This window comes from Petaurus breviceps, unplaced genomic scaffold, assembly GCF_028583685.1.
Source record: "Petaurus breviceps papuanus isolate PSGF00001 unplaced genomic scaffold, PetGlider_PUasm1.0 126, whole genome shotgun sequence".
Taxonomy (NCBI): Eukaryota; Metazoa; Chordata; class Mammalia; order Diprotodontia; family Petauridae; genus Petaurus; species Petaurus breviceps.
Genome location: NW_027185655.1, coordinates 56,690,882 through 56,711,109, shown reverse-complemented (window position 1 = coordinate 56,711,109; position 20,228 = coordinate 56,690,882). Strand labels below are relative to the sequence as shown.

Sequence of the window (20,228 nt, the reverse complement as noted above, 5' to 3'; positions counted from 1 at the left end):
TGCTCCAAGCTCCTTCCTTCTGGGATACTTCCCCCAAAGGCAGACAGTTCAAAGCAAACCTCTCTTAACTGGAACACTGACATCCTTGGGAAAATTCTAATCAGGAAAATCCCCCTCCTCTGTTGGGGTAGCAACAACAGATATAAAGATGAAAACTCCAATCACACTGAATTCATGTTCAGCATTTTTGAACAAGTTGGGATAGGGGAGAATATGCTTCTAGAAAACACATCATTGCTAGTAAAGGGCATAGCTGGACTTCTATAGATCACCAAGAGATACAACTTTAGCTAGATATAGGAACAATCTTCCCTGTTAATGATGTCACCCAGAGTGGGGAAATAAATTTACTATGAACCTGGACCAGAAAAAGGGGTGTATGGTGTTTTGGGAGTTTTAATAGATGGATTATATACACCCATGGCTTACTGGGCTTTCATATATCTACAGATATAACAAATTAAGGTTTCCCTGACAATATGGTTTAGAACCTAAAACTGGTAAAAAAAAATATATATATATATGTAATGGTTAAAATGTTTTTCTCTCTTTAAAATAGCTTTCTTTCCTTTCTATTCCTTCTGATTCTTCTATTTTGAGGGAAAAAGGAAAGTGAAAGGATATGAGAAGAAAAAGAAAAAGAAGAAAATAGGGAAAGATTATATAATCATAGAATGACAGCACTGGGAGGGACCTTAGCAAACACTTAGTCCAGGGCTGGGGAACCTGCAGCCTTCTAGGTCCTCAAGCGCAGCCTTTTCATTGACTCCAAACTTCGCAGAACAAATCCCCTTAATAAAGTAAAATTAAAGAAATATAAAACTTAGACCGAGTCCAAGTTTTACAAAGCAAATCCTTTTATTAAGGGGATTTGTTCTGTGAAGTTTGGATTCAGTCAAAGGGCCTCCCCTGAGAACCTAGAGGGCCACACATGGCCTTGAGTCAGCAGATTCCCCACCCCTGTCTAGGCTCTGTGGCTATGGGAAGAAGAGAGAATCAAGGATTGAAACTTCTCTTGCCACCCTGAGGTTATTACCTGGGATCTGGGAAACCCAGCAAAAGCAGCCTCAGTAGTGTTGGAGAAGACTCCACCTGCTGCCAATTCTCCCAACCCTCCCTTATACTCTACACACATACACTTTTGCTCGGCCCTAGTGAAGGCCCCCAAAGCCAAGGGAGCACTGCCCATATCTTTTTGGCTTTTGGACCTGGATGAAGGCTAGAAAGGGTTCCTTTCAGGAAATGACTGGATCTGAGAATGCCTGGACTTTCCTGTTCTCTGGCTTCTCCCTCATCTTCCTGGGCACCTAGGCTAGGCCTTGAAAGCTGAGGGTGAGGAAGGGAGTAAGTGGATGTCTGACAACCATGACCACCTCATTTCTTGTTCTTTTTCCCCTCCTTCCCCTCACATTTTATTTTATTCATTCCATCATTTATTTAAATGGTGTTTCGTAAGTCCTAAAGCTAGGGCTGCAATGCTATTCAGAGGCCTAAGAGACTTGCCCAGGGTTACCCAGGTAAGAAGTTTTGAAAAGTAAGACTTCCAAAGGGAGGTCCCTCCCTTAAGGTTAATGTTTTTATTAGGAGGTGTTGCCTACTAGTAGACAGGGCAACCTTTGATGGTATGACCCAGTATTAGGCTTCCCCCTCCAATATATGTCATTTTCCTTTTTTATTTTTTCTGTTTGGTCAGTTTTGCCAATCTGATGTTTGTGAGGTGGTATTTCAGAGTCGTTTTAATGAGCATTTCTCTCATTATTAGTGGATAGCTAGGTGGCACAGTGAATAGCACAGGGGCTGGAGTCAGGAAGACCAGAGTTCAAATCCGGTTTCAGACACTTACTACTAGCTGTGTGACCCTAAACAAGTCACTTAAGCCCATTTGCCTTAGTTTTCTCATCTGTAAAATAATCTGGAAAAGGAAATGGTATCCAGGGTCTTTGCCATGAAAACCCCAAAAGGGGTCACGAAGAGTCAGACATGATCAAAATGACTAAACGAATAAACTCACAGTTTAGCACATTTTTTTCATATGGCTATTTTTGCATGTGGTTTTGATTTCTTCCTCTGAGAATTATTTATTAATATCCTTTGACTATCAATTAGAGAATGGATCTCATTAGTAAACAGGTTTCCCTATGGAAACAAGGGGTCTGAGCCCCAATATTGAACCATAACTAACAGAATGTTGGTATCTGGCCTGCCCCTAGGAAGTGGGTTGCAAAATTATTGATCTTTTAAAAATATAATTTATAAAATAAACTCTTTTTTTCAACCATGAATATGGGCTGTGCAAGAAATAATTAAGATAAATAATGCAATAGGAAGCAGACATTCTGGGTTTTTTCCTCTTTAGATACCTAATTATTTTGACCAGCCCATTTGAAAGCATTGTCCTATTTGTTATTCCCCAAACTCATCACAGCACCAATTTTGCATAGGCTTACCATCCCCCCTGGTAAACTTTAAATTTGCCTCTGCACCCAGGCTCAGCTCAATTGTCTTCCTCCCTCCTCCAAGGAATACATTTCCTGCCCTATTTCCTTCTATACCTGTTTACATGCAGTATCTACCCCAATAGAATGTAAGTTCCTTGAGGGAAGAGATTGTTTTTAGTTTTGTCTCTGTATCTCCCATACCTTCAATAGAGTTATTGGTATTGTTAAGTTGTTTCATTTGTGTCCAACTTTCCCCGATTCCATTTGGGGTTTACTTTTCTTCTCCAGCTCATTTTCCAGATGAGGAAAATTAATCAAACAGGGTTAAATGACTTACCCAAGGTCACACAGCTAGTAAGTGTCTGAAACTGGATTTGAACTCAGGAAGATAAGTCTTCCTGATTCCCGGCCCAGCATTCTATCCACCTAGCTGCCCTTCAATAGAGTAGGTCTCCATTAAATGCTTCTTGGATTGGATTGACTCCATTTACATTTCCAACACAGATAGTTCTGATATAACACAATCCCCCAAAAACATGGAGCTATGCAAAATCTCTCAATAAAGACCACATGGCTTATGGTAAAAATGGGGTTAGGAATACAACATTAAAAAATTTTGTCAGTGACACATAAAAACAAACAAACAAACAAAAAACCCAGGAACCTAATTTAAAAAATCAGGGGCAGTTTTTATACATATTAAGGGGTTAAGAAATAATCACTACAATAAACAGTGTCAGACATCTAAGGCCTCTGGCTACTGCTCAGACCTTGGGCCAAGGCTGGTAAAATCTCAGGCAAGTAGAGCAGGATTCGACTCTGGGCCTCAGGGGCTGGAGGCCATGGAGGAAGGGGATTGGGGTGCAGACCAGTGCCCCCCCCCAATCACAGCAATTACTGTACCAAGCTAGACAATAAATATGGCAGGTTACCTTAACAAAGTCTTATTGTTTGCTTGTGAAAGTGGTCACCAGAAGGGTTGCAGCTTGTGCATTATTGTGAAATGGTGCATTTTTTTTCATTCTTGTTTCTGACAGATGAAACTAAGTATAAGCAAACACACTGGAATTATGCTCAAATCCTTCCCTACTACATCAACTGTGTTGGAACAAATTCGAGTTCTCAAAACAAGCGTATGGCCAAACTGACAGTATTCTCCACCTGCTTCTACTACCAGGTGTGGATCCAAACCATGCCCTGGAGTCTTAACCCTTTCATTTCCAGAACTCAGGCCTTGGGTCCTTCTGTTATGATTGGTTAGGGCCTCCCAGAGCCCTCTATTTCAGATGGGTACCAGACATGCTTTCCTCTATCTCCTGTCCATCAGCAGTTACCTAGTTCCTAGGACCAGAAATCATGTTCTGAGAATTTATTCTAACCCCACTTCCACCCTCTTCCCAGTTCTGCAACCACAATAAAATCAATGCTGCCTTTACCCCAGGAAAGGGCCTGTCATTCTAATCCCTTATAGCACCACTCACCAAATTTTCAAAACATAATACTCCTATTTGGTGACCGCTCTCCCATAGAAGTTGTTTTCTCCCATTAGAATGTAAGCTACTTGGTTTCATTTTTGTATTTTTTCCCCAAAACTTAGCATAGTGCTTCCTCATTTATAAGCACTCAACAAATCCTTTTTCTTCAGCCAAATAAAGATTAAGTAACTTGCCCAGGATCTTACAGCTAGGAAGTGTCTGAGGTTGGATTTGAACTCAGATGATCCTGACTCTAGAACCAACACTCTTTCTAATGTGCCACCAGCTGCCTGCTGGAGAAGTACAGAGAAGGGTGGTAAATAAGAAGTAAAGAACAAGTTCTATAAAATGAGGGAATTAGATTCATCTAGGTGGTCTAGAATGTCCACCCCACCTCACTAGCTCCAAAAGTCTACTTCTAAAATTCTAATTATAGCCATTCATTCTTAACTCCCAAATCTCTCAGAATTTCTCAGTAGAGAATACTGATTTATGATCACCACTGCCAACAATAATCTCCAAGTTTCAATAAAGACAGGACATGGTGCCAAGAAGGGTCCCAGAAGTGGATATGTTTCTCTGGTGGAAGGAATCATAATGATTTGGGGAAGCAGTTGTATGGTGAACTTTTTCTTCATGCTTCTGATGTCTCATCTTGGCACAAAAGTAACCCTGGCATTGTTGATGGCATAGCTCTGACTTAGAGTCCCATCACAGTTGCAGACTATATTCACTGTCCAAGAACCAGGCTAAGTACAGCAATACTCGTTGCCAAAATAGAAAGCCTACAAGGTCATAAAGTCTTTCATCCCAGAGACCCAATGAAAAACAGAAAAACACAGAACAGCTCCCAGTCCCATGCAGTACCCTTCCAGTTCTGGTGTGAGAATGATGGAAAATAGGACAAAAGATATTAAGAATCTCAGAGTTTTCAGTCCATAATAAATATTCATCTAACTGTAGGTGCCCTAAATTTCCAACAACTGAGTAGATATATCACTGGAGGAAAGGAATCATATCTGATATTGACATTCTCGCTTTAGTTAAATCAGAAAATGTGAGAAGTTGTAGGTAGGACAGTTGGCATGGACAAATGGAAGGACAGTTCACAGGTTCTCTTTAGAGACAGATAAAAGAATTGAACAAGAGAGCTTAGAAACCATGTCAGCCAGCAAACATCCGATATCCTTGCTAAAGGAGAGAATCATGACAAACAAGGGCAAAGCCAGTTTAGAATTAAAATCCATTGGCAAACCTTTATGGAACATAGCATAAGGTTATTAGCAGTATCCTCTCATACAACAGAAAGAGAAGTGAAAAAAAAGTTTACAGAAAATCAGGTGTGGGATCCAATTAAGCAAGATCATCTGAGTTCGTCCACGAGAATTAGATTGGGACAACGAACAAAAATTTGAAAAGATCTGTCAAAATTTCATTAATAAACTATTCAGTTCATTGATGAGAGTGATGATACATAACACAGGGAAGTAGAAATGGCTCTAAAGAGGACAAAAATGGGAGTTGCTGCTAGACCAAGTACACACAGAGGTTGTCCATGCTGAAAGCGAGACGATTTTGGCAGCATTGGAGGATTAATCTCAAGATATCTGAAACAGGGGGCGGCTAGGTGGCACAGTGGATAGAGCACTGGCCCTGGAGTCAGGAGGTCCTGAGTTCAAATCTGGCCTCAGAGACTTAACACAAAAACTAGCTGTGTGACCTTAGGTAAGTCACTTAACCCCAATTGCCTTCCCAAAAAAAAGGGGGAAAAAAAGATATCTGAAAGAAAGGAAGAATGGAACAGGCAGGTTTTCACAATACATTCTGGGGCAGACTACACCTTTACTGTCCCACAATTGACTGAAAGGTACAGAGAATACATCCACTGGTGTGTGTGTGTGTGTGTTTTTGTTTGATTATAAAAACACATTTGATTCAGTAGAGCAAAATCCAACCTCAAAGATTCTCCTCCAATAGAGTATCTATACATATGTTAAGTCTGTGTAAGATTCCTTCATCAGTGAAACAGATAATTATTTTCAATCATCCTGTATCATTAATATCAAGTGAAGCATAAAGCAGACCAATTTGCCAAAGGCATTTGCCATCATCAGGGAAGGCTGGTCAAGAAAGAGCTGAAATAAAAGAGTCCCCGTAGGTGATCACAGCATCTATGATGCTGTGGCTTGTGGATGACCCCGGACCTATGGCATCACGTTCTGGATCATTGTAGAGCTTCCTAATGAAATCCGTAATTACTCAAAAGTGTTCAACCTCATAACCTATTAAAGAAAGTTCTGAAGAGTATCTATTGTGCAGACTATGATAGATGATTGGATTCAAAGCCCAAAGCCCGTCAGTATAAGAGATACCAACATATACCTATAGAGAGAGAGATATCTACAGAGAAATCTACTGATATGGATATATTGATACATATCAAAATCTAGATGTATCTATAGATGTACCCTATATACTATATATTTAAATCTAGATCTATTGATCCATCTATATAGAAGATCTGATCAATATGGATATCAATATATCTAGATCTAAACAGATAAGATATATAGGCCTATAAACAGCCTATGAACTTTATCTACAGATATAGTTTATCTATGTGTATATAATCTATATATCTTTACATTGATAGATCTATATCTATGTTTATCTACAGATATGAGTATTTATATCTCTATCTACCTAGGATAGAGATAGAGGATAGACAATGAGCTGGGCCCAGATTTAAATTTAAATTGTATAGGGACAGCTAGGTGTCAGTGAATAGAGCACTGGCCTTGGAGTCAGGAGGACCTGAGTTCAAATCTGGCCTCAGACACTTGAAACACTTACTAGCTGTGTGACCTTGGGCAAGTCACTTAACCCCAACTGCCTTGCCTTCCCCCATCCAAAAAAAATGTAAATTGTATTTAAAGAAAGTGGGATGAATTAGTTTGGGAAGTTACACAATGCAGGCAAGCAGAAGATTCTTTTTAACACCAATATTCTTCCAATGAAGTTGAATGGCTATGCATAATGGAATATCAGTCTTTGAAGTTAAAATTCTAAGTCATCCAAAGGGGCAATGCAGAGACATATAAATAGACTGCAGGGCATTACCAATGAATAATTATGTGTAAGCAGATGAAAAGAGAGCAAGAGATCTAAGAAAGGTAGCATGGCCTTAATGGATAGAGGGAAATAGCCTCTGAAGCAGAAAGACTTGTATTCTAGTCCCACCTCCAAGGTACACTACCTATGCGAAGTAATGACCTCTCAGTGCCCTCCAGGTTAGAAGCCTGTTTCCATATGGAGACAGGGTAGGGGGAGGCACTGAGAGCCAATGTATCTTCAATGCATATTCTAGCAATGTTGGGGCTCCTTTTGCTAGCTGTTCAATGACCTGAGTTCCATATTTCTACCTGACATAGAAAAAACCGGGTCAAACTGTCCTTAACCATGGTTGTTCTCACAACCTTTTCCCATTTCTTATTCCTATGCCTTATAATGTGGACAACAGTGGGATTGTTAGGTGCCAGTTTTTCCTTTTTACCAACAGAAACACAAGTTCCAGGTGTGGTAGATAACTGATAACTGAGGAAATAATCTGAGCAATATGATTAATTAGCAAAATGGGCTTAATAAATAGGTCAATGGACTCCCCAGTCAGTCAAAGACCCTGAATACGGAGCAAAACAGATTTTTATTTATTAAAAACAATCAAATAAAACCAATTAATTAAAAGGAAGCAATTAACAGGATACAAAATTAGGTAATGTGATTTCTAATTGGAGGAAAGATGACAGACTTTCCAAGTTGGAAGGGGGTAGGGAGGTGAACAATGACTTTAGATTGAGTTGGGAGGGGAACAAGGTCTTTCCTTTCCCAGAATGGACAGATGCTGATTAATTGCATCCACCTGCATTTAGGAAACGAGAGGTGGCTTATACCGACTAGTTGATTTGCATGGATGAGTTACAGAAAAACGGCAAGTTGGGGGAGAATATATGTGGGAGTACAAAATGGAGTCAGAGTTCGTGAGGTAGAATACTAATTGATTCTCTTGGTTTCCATACTGAAGCAACTGCATCTTGTCACTGGTCTTCACTCCTTTCCATCACAGGCAAGCACTTTCCACCTCAGTGAATTAGGTGAATGTATAGGAATAGAAAAAAACATATCCCATTTCCAACTTCTAGTAAAGGTGTGTGTGTGTGTGTATGTGTGTTCCATTGCTTTTCAAACAGGCACTTTAAAAATATCATACAAGCATAGAGGCAGTAGGGACCTTAGAAGTCATGGTGTCTGACCCCATCATTTTACAGATGAGGAAACTGAGGCCCAGTAAGAGTAAGTGACCTGTCCAGGATTGCATGGCTACTTTGAATCCAGCAGTAGAAGTGGGGCTGAAATCCAAGTCTCCTAACATCAAGGCCACAGATCTATCATTGTCTCATTAATCATGTGTGTTGTTGGAAATTTGTACTGAGCCAATTTCTTCTTGGCTTTTAGTGCAATCACAGACTGGCTTTGAAACCCCAGGGATCATTTTGTGAATTTCCACACCTAAACCAAGACAAAAGATATGGTTAAATCCCTGGGCATCTGCTCCCTAGAAGCAACAGCACACTCCAGACAACACCACACCCAGCCCTTCAAAGAACATACAGTTCCCTAGGGCTAGGTAGGATTCCTCAGACTCCCACTTCAATGATTACAGAATCATTGATATATTAAGGCTACAAGAAGACCAATAAAAAAAAAAAGATGCTTTCCAATTAACAAGCATTTATTTCTTCTCCCTTTCATCTTCAACTCAACTCACCCCCTAAAAGAGAAGAAAAATATAACCCTTGTAACAAATACATGTAGTCAAGCCAAACAAATTCCCATATTGACCGTCTTGAAAAAAAAAAAAAGGGGGTCTCATTCTGTATATGGAATCCCTTGCCTCTCTGTCAGGAGGTAGATAGGATTCTTCATCATTGGGCCTCCAGTCACCATTGATCACTATGTTGAGCAGCATTCTTGGGTCTTTCAGCCATTCATTTTTACATGTTGTTAACCTTGTATAATTTGTTTTCCTGGCTGTGCTCCCTTCACTCTTTGGATGGCTGGAGAGCACCGTTAGAGGTGTTTCACAGAGAAAAAGGCAACGGGAAACACCCTTTCCCATCTTTCCTTTCAATCCTGGCCCATAGGAGTGCAATGTGTAAGTTCAATGTTCCTTCTCCTGAGCCCTCTGCCATCAACTATGCCTTTCTCCTTGCTCTGGGCAACAGATCCAAGCCCTAATCTTCTTACACCTTATTATAATCTGTTTACACTTTACTCCCCTTCAGTCTACTCTGGCCTCCTAGCATAAGACAATCCACCTCCTGACTGCATTCTCACTGCCCACCACCCACGTTGGGTATTTTCTCCCTCTTCACTTCTGTCTCCTGGCTATCTTAAGTCTTCCTAAGGTCCCAGCTTGAGCAAAAATCCTCTCCTGGTGCTGCTTAATGCCAGGTCCTCACCTCTGAGAGATCTCCAAGATATCTCATTGTATGTACTTGGTTTGAACGATTGTCCCCTCCATTCGGCTGCGAGTTACTAGTTTTTTCTTTCTTTGCATCCCATACACTTAACACATTGCCAGGCATAGCAATTCCTCAAGATTTACTTAGTAAATGTTTGTGGACATGACTTGATTAGGGTGGAACAGAGCAAGAGGAAAGAGGCTTCTGTTTGGTTTCCACACCGATTGCTGCACTAGAACGGGGACAATGTTCTGCCTTTAACTGGAGGAATCCAAGATGGCTTGACTTCTGCTAACCCTGGTGACCTCTAGGTTACATATTGGTGCCCACCAGACAAATCCAGTCCTGCCTATGGCAAAAGTAATGGAGTCAGTTTTCCTTGTTTAACCCTACATACTCTAACCTTCATTTTTGCCCATGTAGTTCATTTGAAAACATGGCACCATAGGCCTCCCACAAAGAGCTTAAGTTATTATTAATGAATTATTATATACTTAATAAGTTACTATTACTGACCTGAGTCCTTTTCTGTTTCACTACTATCTTGTTTTTTTGTTTGTACTTTTTCTGTTTGAGTCCCATCCCCAAAAGCAGTCCAACTTGGTAGGTGAGGCAAAGATCAGGGCTATGGGTCCCACCCTACAGATATGCAAATACCTCATGGAAGATTTATTTACTGATTTTTAATACCCAGCCCAGGAAAAGGTATCACCTTTGGATTTCCCCTGGGGAAAATCTACAATGTTAGTAGCTTGAATAAGTAGCATCTCAGAAGCCTGAATAGCAGGCATTATACTGTCCATCTCGCGCTCTAGGCACCACTAACAAGCATGGCAGGAATTGTAGAATTAAGCATACAATATGGTACTATAATGATGAGCATACTTCAGTTAGAAGATTTTAATAAGATTTTAATAATACTGGTAAAACGCCAAATTGCATAATGACTGAAAATACAGCGTATAAAAACCTTGGAGACCATAAAAGTTCAGCAAAATAGAATGCTTTATTTTTTTTTTAAGGAGAGCAAGTAATGCTCTCCAAGAAAACAGTCATTTCTAAACAAAGGTACTAAACATAGCTAATAAAAAATTAAATTAGATAAAAGACAAGGTGCACTGACATGCATTCCCAAGCTTCGTGCTGATTAGTGAGGCTGTTTGGTTAAACAATATTTTTGAAGACAAAGGCAATGAGCCAGCTTGATTAAACACGCCCAAGTCACCACTCTAGCTAGAACAGGCAGCCTCCAAGTGGGTTCAATGCTTTTATTTTAAATTTGATATCTTGTTAGAGAGTAGCCTAGGTGCTGAACAAAGGTGGTCTTTGAGAGGAAAGACAGAACCCAGCCTTGGTGTGGAGACAGTTTCTAGCAGACAAGAAGTGGAAGGAGAAAGAATAATGGATTTGGAGTTCTGGGTTGGAATGCTAACTCTGATACTTATTCCTTCAGGGAACCTCAGTGAACCTCAGTGAGTCATTTCTCATTGCTTCATTTGTTAAATGAAAGGTTGGACCTGAAGTCTCTTGAAACACGAAAGTCCTTGACTTTAAACCTAGAAACAATTAATAGTGTTTTGAGAGTCAGGGACAGGTTATCCCATACAATGGACAGTTTACGGAACTGCAAAGAACAAAGTAAATTAAATGCAGCGTCTGATGGAAAGATGTAAAATGATTCACAAAAGACAGCTGTTTCTGCTCAGATCTCATGACTAAGGTAAGTGATAACTGCCTGGATCCTTCAAGCAGGCACTCAACCCATATTTACTGATATGGTATGATGTCCTCTGTTAGGATCTGACAGGACAAGCTGCAATCATAAATGTGACCATTTGTCTTTTTCTGTGACCTTCTCTCAACACTATTTTGAAGCTACTGTAATTTGTAAAAACTCTGTTTTTAACAAGGGCACTATCACGTTCTACTTCACTGGGACCAGATGTTCAACCCAGTGTGTCTGCTTATCCCCACTAAGAAGACAACAACAATTATTTATCTGTTCTTCTAGCACAAGTAAACACAGTGTATGTTAGTGAAGGACCACTGCTAGACTGAAGCAATAAGATGTGGGAGAGTTTACCGAGGTAATCCCAACCAGCCCTAGTGATTAAATATCAGGGAACAGTCAGACACTCTTTATTACAAAGCCACAGATCATGTAACCCCAACCTGTTATTTTTACAGATGAGAAAACAGAGGCCAACAAATTAAGTCATTTGCCCAATTTACAGTAGTTGGTAAATGGAAGAGTCAGGATTTGAACCCAGGTCCTCTGACTCCAAATCTGGCTCCTTTCACTGCCCTGTTTTCTCCTAGGAAAGGAACACACATCCCTACCCCAGCCTTGCCCATGCTACAGATGTTTCTCCATTTCAAATCACAAATCAATAGTTTAAACAGATGTAGATTCCATGTGACCAGAGAGACAGTAAGGAAGATTTGAGGCTTTATATTCTTTAGATGTCTATTTTTGCTGTACTGGCTATTAAAAAGTTATGGGTAACTTTGAGATGAAAGGCATTAGCAGCTTCTTAGAGGAGGATAATCCCAATCTTCTAGAGTTTTAATGAGATGTAACTCACTAAGGCTTCTGACTCGGTTGGCTGTTAATTGAATCAAAGTCAATGACAATCTTGCTGTATTTGGGTGTGAATTTCCTAAACATAAAAAAGAAGAAAAATGTAAAGATGTTATCATGTGAGCAGTCTAAAATAATTTGTTTACTTTGGCTTAACCAACATTTTCTGTAAGAAAAAAAATGCTCTATGTTTCACTTGAAATTTTATCTGAGCCAATTAGAGTGCACCATACTGAGAGAAACATGAACAAAAAAGACAAAGACAAAAAGACACACGGGGTTGCTTGGGTTGTGTGTTCTTTAACTTTTGGAGTTCGTGAAATATCAGGGACTCAGAGGATTTCCAACAAGTGAGTTGTAGGACACGGCATCAGATTACTGGCTTTCCACACAAAATTTACCCCATTTTCTAACAAATTTTTGCAGTAAATTTAGAAAGTACATTTCCGGTGGTTCAAAGGGTCAAGTTCTATTTCACCTCTTGTAGATGCAGACAAATCAATGAACTTTTAATAGAAAGCCATTTAAAAATCACACTTGCAAGTATTAAATTAAAATGAGCCCCAAACACTTAAAAAAAATCAAATCTTTCCCAATTAAAAAAAGACAATATTTAAGGACTGAATTTACTTCTTTGGATCAACCAGCAAACAAAGAATTATGCAAATAATATGGAGTTAAAGTCTCATAAGGCATTGCACTTTATTTAATTCAGGAGATTCATTAAGCACAGCCCATATCCCTAACCATTAATGTAATGGGTAAAGATCTTAGGTCATTATCTTAAGCCCACTGCTGATCATGCTACTGACCATTATAAACCATCCAGGGCATCAGACCCACTTCCTTAAGCTTTGCCATCTCAAAAAATGCTCAACTAACTTTCCCCCAGGAATCCAGGTGACTAAGCGAGCTTGCAAGTAAAATATCTTATATTCCTCTTTTGCCCAGCCAAGATGATGATCAAAATCCAAATAGCTTTTGATGGCAAGAAGTAACAGAATGACTTCAAATCTCAATTTAAAATACCACTGTAGGAATTCCTGGGTGTCTCAACCTAGCAGGCTGCTTTCATCCTAAATTTTCTATGCCACATTTGTTATATTTGCAAAATTTAAGAAGGTCTTATGTTAATATTGTAAAATTCTGTGAATTTTTAAATCCCCCCCCCTTCCTGAATAATTAGTCTGAGCCTTAGAAAGTTACTGGAATTGAGTCTGTTAAACAGATTGCCTTCAGATGCTCCTGTCATTGCTTTTCAAAATCTATTCTTTTGATGACATTGTTCAGATTCTTATTACACCGACAGTGTTTCCATCATTTCAAAAGCCCCCAAAAAGCAAAGAAAGTCAGGTATCCCAGGGAGGAATTAGCGAGCACACTCCAATGTTGATGTAAGTCAAATAAACTTCATAAGAACAGAGATTTTTCAAAACTTAAACAAACAAAATAAAAGCCCCACATCCATCAAAAGTTTGTCCTTTTTTACCTGAATTTAATCCCGGCCAAGTCAAACATGAGTCTTGCAGCTGTGGTTTCATCACTATCATGGTACTTATCAGATATAAAAATAACTTCTTTTATACCTTAAGAGGTAATGTGGAAAAGTCTATTAGGAAATGCAGATACAGATAATATATAAAACTTATAGAAACTGATGGAGTCCTTGTAGTGTCTGATTAATTATTACTTTGTAAGGTGAGTTTATGGAAAATTCCAATTTTCACTAGTAAAAATCCCTATCTTCTACTCTCTGACACAGAATAGGGCAGTTAGTTCATAATTTGCCCAATAACCCACTTAGATTCCCACCTCTACCCCACTAATGTGAAATGGAAACTTATTAAAACACTGAAGGCTTAACATGACTGAATTTTAGGTACAGGATTGAAGATTTGAAGCTGGAAGGGACCTCAGAGGTCAGCTTTGGTCTAACCCAAGTAGGCACACTCCACATCAAGCAAGGACCACTGCTAACCTGAAGCAATAAGATGGCGTAGACACAGAGGCTACCTAGGAAATCCCAAGCAGCCTCAGTGATTGGGTACCAGGGTTACACTAAATTAATAAAGTGACTTGCCCAATAGGTAATACATAGTCCAGCCACAATTTGAACTAAATTGGCTTCAATTCTGGGTAGTCAATGGCATGGTGGATAGGCAACTGGTGAGATCAAGAGGAGCTAGGTTCAAATCATGCCTCTGATTCTGTTATCTGTCCTCTGTTTTAGAAAAGAACCAATGACATCACATGGTGATGTCTTGACTCACGAGTGAATTGGATTTAAGTGAGGCAGAGTTGCACAAAGTCTTCTGCCTCACTCCCTCTTCGAGAGTCATCGAAGTCCATTGGCAAGACAAAAGTCAAGGTGACTGGTGATGGCCTATGATGCAATGGATGACCTTGGCATCTTCGATGTATGACCAAGCTCTAAGGGCTCCATAGAGACTGCTTCAGGAGTCTTCATGGCCCTTGGAACACATTGTTCACATCCATCCGTTCCAGCAGGGGACATAATAACCCCCAATTCACCAATGGGTCTGAGGCCCATCAGGTACCCTTAACCTGGTTTAACCCAACTGCTGAGAAGGTTGACTGGAGTATGGCCATTGCAATGCTACAGCTTCACAAATGGAAATCAAAAGTGGAAAGCACTTCTGAAAGGGGCTCAGCAGTCCTCACACCAGAGGCGTTAGTCCTTCCCGAACACCCTATACACCTCTGCCTTAACCCGCGATGCCTGTAGGACTCTGAGCAAATCACTTAATATCTCTGTCTGAATTTCCTCATCTACGAAATGAGGGGATTAGACTCAATGGCCTCTAAGGCCCCTTCCAGGTCTAAGTCTGTGAACTCTACCTTCAGAAGTTATAACTCAAGATGCTACTTTGGGGAAAGGAGTGGGAGAGGCCCTGGAAAATTTAGAGCAGGGGTTCTTAACATGGGGTCCACGAACTCCAATTTAAAAAAATATTTTGATAATTGAAATTTCAATATAACTAGTTTTCTTTGTAATCCTATGTATTTTATCTTATGCTTTTAAAAACATTCTGAGAAGTCTGTAAGCATCACCAGGCCATCAGAGAGGTCCATTACCCAAAAAAGTTTAAGATGATTTAGAAATAAGTGCCAAAATACTTCCAATTCCAATGTTTGAGAGGTTACGGATGTGTTTATTTCAAGCTAGTTCCTTGGAAGCAAAGACTGAATATACTTGTCCTCGTCTCCTGATAACACCGAGCTGGAAAGTTACCCCACCTACGCTAGCATGCTCCCCCTTTTTCCCTACCCCTCTCTGCCCACACATAAACAAGACTGTGCTTTTAAAAATTCTTTCTTCTTTTCCATTGTTCCCTCTGGAGAATGCAGTCTGGGGAAAATAAAACCCGAGTGAGAGCACAAAAGGAGGCCAGAAAGGTATTTTTATAAGAGCCCTTCAACATGAGGCTTTTGATTTCAATACCCCCACACTCGATCTGTTCAGAACCGCATGGAGGCACATGATAAACAGGCCCTTTAAGCCACACATCTGGCCAACATGATAAGTGTTTAGGACTCAAGCCGAGAGTTTTATGGAGATAAAGTATACGTAGCCAGCTCAATACTTGGATATCATAGTCTGAAGAAGGAGAAACGTTCCGAGCAGCACCCTTGCTGCAAGAACACAGATTTATAGCAATTGTAATAAGAGGAAAAATTAAAGGCGGATCATCTAAGTCTTATGACATTTCTGAACAAAGATATTTTAAAATCTTCAAATATCTACCCTATATTACATACAAATTAAAATTTCATGGAGAGGCTCCCAACTGACCTTGTTTCAGACAGAAGTTCATTTCCCCCCCTAATCTATGCATAATATGTCAGAGTACAGTAAATTGACAGTAATTATATTCAATGCCGATGTTGTTCTTTGGCAGCTTGGCGGTTTAAGAAGTTGCAAACCTAAATTAAAAACATGCTAAGAATCACAGAGGATACAATTAGTCTTAGAATACCTGGCACCATTCAAACACAAAACACGGGAAATCTCCTGCAAAGTTGATAGTGCAATTAATTTAGATCTAAACAACAGCAATTTAAAATCAAATACATCTGTGATGAGGTACTCAGGAGCAGACAGCAATGCAAATGTGACAAATCAACCTGGCACCAGCTCTTACCTGCCTGGATGATGAGTTTAGCACATTCATTACAAGGGAATAAGGCAACATACATGGTGCAGCCCTTCACATCCGCTGAGTTTTTGTTCATAATGGCATTCAGTTCAGCATGGCACACTGCATGATGAGAGAGGGAGAAAGAATATTCCAGATCGTGAAGAATATACTGCTATTGAGGAAGTTCTTTTAATTCTGTCCTATATAAGATCAATCACCTGAATGATAAAGATTACGATTTTCTAAAAATCAGCAGATGGAAGCGTCCCAAGACTAAATGAAGGCCAAGTAGTCTGACCACTTTGGTAATTAGAAACCAAATCATTAGCCACAGTGACACTGCCTGGTTTAAGTACCTAGAGAAGATACCAAGGCCCAAGGCCAAGTACCCTTACCCTTACTAAGTGCTGTAATAGCCCAAAGCTTCACAAGACCCTACAGAACCCAAATGTCTATGGAAAATGGCTCATTTGTACATTTATATGCATATGTAAGAACATTATAGTCAAGAGTATGAGGTACAGCTATTTTTTTTTAACAAAAGAATTGGGAAGTAAAGCTACTAAGCATTTCTCTCTTGAGGAACTTGGTAACTTATCCCAGAAACACTTAAAAGATACCCAAGAACTATAAGAATATACAACACACAATTCAGCTGAGTAAATATACCTTTTTTTCCCTCAAAAGAAAAAGAAAGAGGCATAGAATAAAAGGGAGAAAAATAAGGGGAGAGAGACTGTATTTGGTTCACATAAAGGCTACACTTTTATCTCAGATGAGCTTGTGTAACACCTGGATGTGGTCTGTAGTTGGTATGAGTTTTCAATTTATAAGTTCTAGCTCAAGTCCAACTTTTCCTTCATCAAGCCTTCTCTGAACCTATAGCACTTCTCTTTATATGATTCATTTGGTACTTTTATTATCTACTCTTCTGCTAAACTTTTTACACTTTAATTTTTAAAAAAATTAAAGTTTAAAAAACATTAAGCTAAAAAAATTTAACTTAAATAATTACTGATTTATTTCATTACATTACCTTAATTTCCTATTATGTCCCAACCCTATTCACCCAGAGAACCATCCTAATTAAAAAAAAAAAAACTTAATAAGGTGTTCTATACCCATAGCCCCCCACCTATGCTAAGTAAGGAGGAAGATGCATACTCATATCGCTTCTTTGGGGTCAAGCTCAAGTCATTATAATTACACCGATTTTTGTTTCAATCCTTTTACTTGTTGACATTTTCATTGCTGCAGTCAATGTGTATGTTGTTTTCTAGGTTCTGCTTACTCATTCCACATCAATTCAGGCAAGTCTTCCCATGTTTTTTTATCCTTCACATCCATCATTTCTTAAGATGCAGTAATATTCCACTGCATTAAGGTCCCACAATTTCTTTAGCTGTTCCCCAAATGATGGGCATCTTATTAGTCTACAATTTTTCTGCCATATAAAAAAGTGACGTCATTAGCATTTTGATGTAGGTAGGACCCCTCTTTCTATTTCTGACCTCACTGGGGCATATGCATAGCAACTATTCCTTAACGTTTTATACATTTATAGCTTGTCTCTTCAAATAAAAAGTAAGGCAGCTACTGCTACTCCTTTCTGTATTCCTCATATCACCTAGCACGGGCTTCTACACATAGAAAACATTAAATAAATCTTTGTTGCATGAAGGAGGGCATGTCTCTTTCCCTGCAAAGAAACAAAACTTGACATGAGTGGCCTGGGAGCCAAGGCTGCACTTCCTGGTGGCCACAGGCAAGTGGTCACCTGAGGACATAAAAAGGCCCATCAATGTGGGAGTGCCTTGGTTACTGGCACAGGTGTCACTTCACTCAGCCTACACCATTTGCACCTGAAGATGAGAGGTGCTATCTACCCAAATACCCATTTCATGCTATGGCGAAGCCAACCCTCTTTTGTTAACTGTTCCAAAATGGAAGAGGGGGCTGGCCTGAATTGGACTGACTTGTAACTTGGAATCCCCTTCCCTTTGGCTATGTGAAGCCTTCTTAATCCTCCCAGATGCTGTGTGTATGTGTACACACACACACTCTCTCTCACACACCTGCATACACATATACATACATACACACGTATATGTGTAAATGTTCCACCTGAGTAGTTTTTAAATGGGAGTTCCCCACACCTGGAATACTCTCACTCCTCCTGGCTTTCTGGAGCTCATTCAAGATTCAGGTCATCCTCTACCTTTGTAATGGAAATGCAAATTTGGAAGATCTTCCCTGCCCCTAGGCTGGAGTTCACCTGGGGCCTTGGGTGGGAGGCTTGTTTTTCAGTAGATACTTCTTGATTGGCCAGTGAATCAATAAGGTTGTTACATTTTCTGAGCCAGGAGAAGGCTATATAAGCCCTGATGTGTAGCTTTGTTTTGGGACTCACTTTGAGAAGTGGTCTGTGATTTGATCTGAATTCTGGGAAGCTGTTGTTGAGAGTCCCCCGGCTTTGAAAAACCCAGATGTGGATTGGGTATGGATGTAATGGTTGGACAGTTTGGAAATCTGTCTACTTGATCTGTTTCTGTCTTGATAATTCTGCCTGTATGCTTTGAAGTTCGGGGTGCTGACCTTTTTCTCCTGAACAAGGTAAACGATATATGTCTGACTGATTAAAGTAAGCTTGTTAACCCATTTTGAGTTGCTTTCCTTTAACAAAGCAGATCCAAGAACCTGTATGGGCAGCAAACCCTGAGGGCGCGCTTGGGGTGCTTGCTGCTACAACCTTCCACAGGAGGCCTTTGCCCATCCCTCCACTGTTAGTTCCTTTTCTGAGATTGCCCTCCATTTACCGGTAGTATATGCATGGTTATCTGTATATGGTCTTCTGGTCTTCCCCATTAGACAGTAAACTCCTGGAGGGCAGAGGTCTATGTTTTTGCCTTTCTTTGTGTCCCTAGAACTTACATAGTTTTATAAATGCACTAGTTTTATAAATGCACATTGCCTCCCTGCCTGCCTGATAAAGGCTGATAGATGAATTGATTAAAGGCTTATAGCATTGCAATTGCTAAGAACTGTCTGAAAAAAGAAGTGAAGGTTTTATTTCCAATAGGGAAGGGGAGTTCCATCCCAACATGTCCTCCTCCTAAGAAATGCCCAGAGCACAATCATCTCCCTATCCCACAAGACCAAGAATTTTGGAGCAGGGACTACACAAGGCTTGTTGTTAGAAACAATTAAATGTAATTGTTTCTTTTATGCCCCCCTAGAGGGCAGAGACCACTCTGCTCTTTGGAATTCCCTGGGAGCCTAAAGCAAAGCCATCAACACAATGGGAGTTAAATATTTATTGAATGAATAAGGGAAGAAATGAGGGCCCCAATTATTGATGGTGAAAGTTTAGATGTCCTAAATCCAAATGTCAAAATGATGTTCCCTCAACAAACAAAATACATCTTTGGGTTACTTTCTATTCAGAACATTAAACAGGTTATGGACACAATTATGTTCTCTTGTTCTGAATCACCAGAAGAAATTGTCACACAGACTACAACAGTCTTCCCTTAATTCACACTAGGCAGTTTGGGGCAAAATTTACCATTTCTATGTCCCGAGTCATTAATGGAAATTACCATATGAAACAGATCCTCCCAGCTCAAGCAGCATTTTACAATTCTGCATAGAAAGAAAGGGTGGTTTATTGGCAATAATGCAGAGAATTATAAACAGGTTTCTTTTCACTTAGCCACAAAAGTTAAAATGTAAAACCCTCCCTATTGAGAACATGGTCGGCTGGGCAAAGTGAAAACCTTGAAATCGGTGTGATCCTCAGAAATACATGAAACTACCTCGGTGGGACCTGAAGCCTCCCAGCTGTCTACGTGAGCACCAAATCTGGGAAAAGGTGAGAAAGCTGTCTTAATAAAGAGATACAGTACATGTCGTTTCATTCCAGGGTTGAGTCAACAGCAGTGAATCCTCAAATCACACCATTCCTGGTTATTTCCTCTGTAATCTCTCTAGGGTTCTAGGGATCTCTGTAAATAGGAAAATGCAACCCTCTTCTTTCCATGGGGGTGGGGTCT

The 20,228-nt window shown here is 39.8% G+C and overlaps 1 protein-coding gene across 2 annotated transcripts in view; it reads right to left on the bottom strand.

Moving 5' to 3' along the window:
* Positions 1–7,597: 7,597 nt before the first annotated feature.
* Positions 7,598–20,228, bottom strand: part of DCTD (dCMP deaminase) — a 48,246-nt gene continuing 35,615 nt past the window's right edge. Inside the window, exons 4-7 of one of the 2 annotated variants that reach the window (XM_069096550.1) lie at positions 16,180–16,296; positions 13,506–13,602; positions 12,021–12,095; positions 7,598–8,479 (exon numbers count right to left, since the gene is read on the bottom strand). In XM_069096550.1, the coding sequence (XP_068952651.1) occupies position 8,479; positions 12,021–12,095; positions 13,506–13,602; positions 16,180–16,296 (290 nt within the window). In that variant the 3' untranslated portion in view covers positions 7,598–8,478. Of the gene's footprint in view, positions 8,480–8,682; positions 8,742–12,020; positions 12,096–13,505; positions 13,603–16,179; positions 16,297–20,228 lie in introns of those variants that run through there. The other variant, XM_069096557.1, reaches the window with a different exon arrangement.